Source organism: Tachysurus vachellii, chromosome 17 (assembly GCF_030014155.1).
Source record: "Tachysurus vachellii isolate PV-2020 chromosome 17, HZAU_Pvac_v1, whole genome shotgun sequence".
Classification (NCBI taxonomy): domain Eukaryota; kingdom Metazoa; phylum Chordata; class Actinopteri; order Siluriformes; family Bagridae; genus Tachysurus; species Tachysurus vachellii.
In genome coordinates this window covers 21599391-21604783 of record NC_083476.1, presented here as the reverse complement: position 1 = coordinate 21604783, position 5393 = coordinate 21599391, and the positions used below count along the sequence as shown (strand labels likewise).

Sequence of the window (5393 nt, the reverse complement as noted above, 5' to 3'; positions counted from 1 at the left end):
TTTTTTCATGTGAGCCACACTGACAGGACAAAGTCAATAGGAGAGTCACTTTCACCGTAAAGTATGTCAAGTTATTCAGTCTTAAATCGCTTATCTGCTTAAATACAATGTACAATATTGCAATACAATAATGACTTAAAAATCATTCTTTATTATGCATTATTTATTACCTCTTTTGTCACTGTCACATTGCTTTGTTGCTTTCATTTTGTGCGCGGGATTGTTTGATAAGAAATCGATCCATTTTTTAGTCCGTGTGTGTACAGTAAACACAAGTTGTTAACTAGCATGAAACACAAACTAGCTTCTGGCAGGCCGCCAAAAACTGGCTATCGCGCAGAACGCAGTGTCAGTGACGAGTCAAATGATATATATAAATATATATTATTATTTGTAATAGAGCACATTAGTTTTTCTATGCTTCCCTGATTGTTTTTAATGTTATTTAAATGAAAAATAAATTTTAACCACATGATCCTATCATCGTATTATTTACTGCCATGCGAGCCGCATACTGTACAGTATTAAAGCTTGGCGAGCCGCAGGAGGCTCGCGAGTCGCGCAATGAGTAACACTGATCTAGTCTATATTTTTTTCTTTATGGCTCCTTGCTGTTATTGCGAATCTTAACTATAAACACTTTACTCAGGCAATCCTTCTGATGAACACTTGACATACGCAGAACACACAACACTATTCTTACATTATTTACTTAAAACACATACATACTGTATGTATCCACTGTACATACAACTGTCTTTATCATATATGTGTTCATGTCTTATCGTTGCCATTCTGTTTACGCTGTGGAGCTTCTGGACTAGAACAAATTCCTCGTACGTGAAAACGTACTTGGCGATAAAGATCTTTCTGATTATGATTTAAAAATTCAACATACGAATAAATCCACCGTAAAAACCTAAACCCAACAGACGAGCGTTAACGCTAACTAATTTACACAAAGCGACCACTAGATGGAGGAAAGACAACTCCTAGGGTTATAAGGAGTCTATAAGGACTACACCACAACCTCTGATTTACAAACAACCACATTTAATTCTTCACATTTTACATTTGGCTAAACACGTGGCTCGACGTACAAAATAAAAGCAGACAAAAAAACAAAAAAACAAACAAAAAAAAAAACAAAATACACCGAACACACACACAGAGCCAGACAGAGCATTTTGCAGTGCAGTGGAAATAAGTAAAGTTTTGTGAATTAAGAGCATTTTCAGATGGAATGACACAAAACAGCGTTCTCTGATATGTAATATAACATTTTATAACACAAATTCGCGTCCGTGTCCGTACGTCACGTCCATACATGTCTGTCTACTTTATATACAGTGTGCAATCCTTTTTAATGCTAAAAACCCTTCATTTTCCCGGAGTCTTATAAATACAGTACCGTTTATTTGTGCTATAGAACCTCGTCAAGCAGAAAAAGCCGAACGACACACACACGCGCACGCGCGCACACACACACATACACACACCTACAGGAAGGAAGCTCTGGTCATGTCAAGAAAACCACGCTGCTGGTCTTGTACAATCACGTTATAACAATATGTTTAACAGGAGAACCGGAGCAGCGCACCTTCCTGCATTAGAGCCAGATCCTACCGGCTTTTACGCTAATTTCCATTCGCTAACCCTGTAAACAAAAAGACCAAAGTTTTATAATCCAAAGTGACATTTGGAACCATATCAAGAGAACCATATCAAGATTTTTTCTTGTCCTTTTGGACAGTTTGCTCAAGAATCTCTGTAAACATTACACACAAACGCAGAGCAGACGTTAACACAAACAGTAAGCTTTGTTGTGCACGTGTATCTGAAAGGATTAACGCGATACGAGTACATATTACAAGTGCACTCGAGCATTCAAACACAAATGTTCCGGTTAATTATTATGGAAAGTAATCGGCATCGACATCACGTTCTACGTCCTCAACCACGTCCTCGTCCACGTCCATCAAAACAAACGTGTTAGGTTTAAATAACAGACCGTTGTTTATTGCTGAATGGGATCAAGCTGAAATGTTAATAGGGGAAGGTTGAAGAACACAGACTGGGCACTTTTACTATTCATTTTTTTTTTTTTTTCCTTTCACAAGTGCAGCTGGTTATAGCGCACGAAGCCAGCAACCTCCACCTGTTGCTCTTCGTCAGCAGCTCATATTTCCTCCGCCTTCAGACAAGGGTTTGCAGCAAGATAAAAAAAAAAGTTTCTGGTTTAAAAACACGCACTTAGCTTTTATGGAATGTAACAAGTCAGACTTTCCAGAATAATAATAATAATTAATAATAATAAAATAAATGTGCTGGTCTCAGATCAGCTCCTGTCCTTTTGACGATAGTGTTGTGTCTGTTAGAATCTAAACCAAAAGCAGTTTTTTCTTTAAGAATACGACACACGCTGATTCCGGAGCTCCTGCTTTTTTCCCGTTTTCTTTTCTGGAAGTGGTTATGGTGAAGACATGCGCCAGAGAGTGTCATGAGGTAGCTTACGTATAGCTGTGAAAATTAAGCCACATTCCAAAGGTCAAGTTTTGTCCTACACTGTACCTAAAATATTTAAGTTCATGGTGATGGTTTGGGTTTTTAGTAAAAGTAGAACAACCCGTTTGGAGCAAAAGTCCTTCCGCCGTGCTGTAAGTGTCATATATTCCGTTTGTTCACTTACCAAACGATTCAGAGGTTTTGAACTAAAACAGAATATGGAAGAAAAGAACAGTGATAAGATTCTTTTGGATTTCTAAACGCGATAAATAGCTATATCATGGAGGTCATCGATCGGTTACAATTCCCATTGGTGTTGGAGGAAGTCGTAGCCGGAGAGCAAGTCATCAGCTCCACCGTTCCGCTGTCTGCTAAAGATGTCTGCTTCGTCATGTGCTCGCTGTAGCTGTATTCCGCTTTGTTTGTTGAAGACAGAAATTGAGGCTTTCTCATGCACAGGATTTCTTGGAAGGCACCCCTGAACTCCGGACTCCTACAGTAGATCAGGGGGTTGAAGGCCGAGTTGGAGTATCCTATCCAATTCAGGATTTTATAGACCAGCAAAAGGCAGTTGGGTTTCACCTCAGCCATGGTCACGTTGAGGACAAAGAACGGCAGCCAGCAAAGTGTAAAGATGCCCATGATGATCCCCAGCGTCTTCAAAGCTTTGTGGTCTTTCAGGCTAAACCTGCTCCTGCGGCTCCTCGGCTCGTTCCCGTCCAGGTTTTGTGTCCGAATGTGACCTTCCGAGCGGTAGATGTTTCGAATCTGCCGCCGAGCTTCCAGGTAGACTCGTCCGTAGACGAATATCATGACCACAAGTGGGATGTAGAAGGAGATGATGGATGAGGTCCATGCATAGGTTATGTTGATAGTGAATTCACAGCAGTTCTCGTTATTCAGGCAGTCCTGTGCTTGCGTGTCGTTCGACACCCACCATCTCAAGTGGATGGGCGGAAAGGATACGAGGCCAGCCACCACCCACACAGCCACCACCACCCAACAGGCTCGCCGTTTGGTCAGTAGAGCCTGGTAGCGCAGTGGCCACATGATCGCCAGGTAACGGTCTAGGGATATGACGCACAACGTCTCGATGCTCGCTGTTACACACATCACATCTGTCGACAACCAGAAATGGCAGAAGTGTTTACCAAAGTACCACTTTTCCAAGAGGATATCGCAAGCACCAAAGGGCACGACAAGAAGCCCCATGACCAGGTCGGCACACGCCAGATTGCTGATGAAACAGTTGGTGACGGTCTGCAGACGCTGGAAACGTGCGATTGCGGTAATAACCAGAACATTTCCAAATACGATAACCAGGACCAGAAGTCCTATTACGATGACCAGGACCACTGTCTCTCCTTCGCTGTATGTAGTTTTCTGAGATGTGAAATTGCTGCAGTCACTCATGTTTGTCGCCATCACGATCTACAATATGATACACAGAAAGACCGAAAATGAGTCCATGTCAAGTCAAGGCAGGTTTACTCATAACACACGATAAGTCAAATGACAAACAAGGTTAATGTCTGAAGTCTGAAGTGCTAACATGCTGTCTGCATTTCAAAATAGTCAAATAGGTTGTACTGTATCTGTGTGTATCTGATCTCTGCTGCTGTTTTGCATAAAATGATCCACTTATCTTCTCTATCAGGACGTCCTGATCCGAGTTCTTAGACCGACAAAGTTCCAGGAAAATATGTTGGACTGATAATTAACTCTGAACATAACTACAAATATTTCACCACCATATAAAGAGGAATTTGTTGAGATGTTGCCATGTTTACTGGAGCTTGCAGACCATATCAGCAAGAGATCAGAGCTCAGAGATCAGAGCTCAGAGATCAGAGCTCAGAGATCAGAGCTCAGAGATCAGATATATGAGATCAGTGCAAAATCCTGATCGACTATTTGCACAAATTCACAAGAGAGAGGTTAAGAATCTTAAGTCTTAAATACTCACCTGAAGAGGTCTTTGCAGTCGTCCGATAAAAAAACACCGGTTAATTCTTGCACCCATAAAACAGTCCGTTTGAAGTTCTAGTAAATGTTCCTTTTAGAGAGTGTTTGTTTTGTTCTCATGACAAACTGTTCAACAATGGGGCGTTTGACAGGCTGTCCGTCCTTCCTCTTTCTACTTTCCTTTTCTGTCTTCCTTCCCGTCTCTCTCTCTCTCTCTCTCTCTCTCTCTCTCTCTCCGAGCGCTCACGGCATTTGAGCACATGAGGTCTCGATGACTGAATGTGCCTCTGACACACACTGAGAGCCTTATATCAGCCGGTGACCTCACACCCCATCCAGCCAACCAGAAGCTGCATTTCCTCAATCGCTCCAGATAACTGTGTTTAGAGAACGAGTGATACTACTTTTCTTTCTGACTGTAACAAGACAGGCACTAATCTAGTGTACATTGTCTATATAAGGGCTTCTCAAGCTCTATTTGTAAATAAGCAACGAATTAAGCGTTGAAACTGAAACAAATTTACATGTCAATTACAGTGTTTATGTTTTTTTTTATTATAATGAGATACTTAAGCAGGTAGATCATCGGTTCAGGATAACATACAAGAAAATGCATCAATTCTGAGATATTTAATCTGACAATTATTAACATCTGACCTTTAGATGGTTTTAGTACCTTTTCTTTCTTTCTTTCTTTCTTTCTTTCTTTCTTTCTTTCTTTCTTTCTTCCTTTCTTTCTGAGCTAGAATTAAGCAGGTTGAAGGACGTGATGGCTCAGCTACATTCAGCTGCAGATCAGAAGATTAAGAACAGGAAATTCTGCTCTAAATATATTACATTCTTGCAAAACCATTTTATTCTGACATTAAATCTGTCCAGAATGAAATTAATTGAAACGAATTGAAATGAGATGAAATAAAAGC

General features: G+C 40.7%; 1 protein-coding gene across 1 annotated transcript; it reads right to left on the bottom strand.

Moving 5' to 3' along the window:
- Positions 1–445: 445 nt before the first annotated feature.
- Positions 446–4734, bottom strand: adrb2b (adrenoceptor beta 2, surface b). Its single transcript, XM_060891350.1, has 2 exons — positions 4472–4734; positions 446–3936 (listed from the first exon to the last, which is right to left on the bottom strand). Exons 1-2 carry the CDS (start codon positions 4526–4528, stop codon positions 2779–2781), a joined length of 1215 nt encoding a protein of 404 aa, XP_060747333.1. The 5' UTR covers positions 4529–4734; the 3' UTR covers positions 446–2778.
- Positions 4735–5393: the final 659 nt, after the last annotated feature.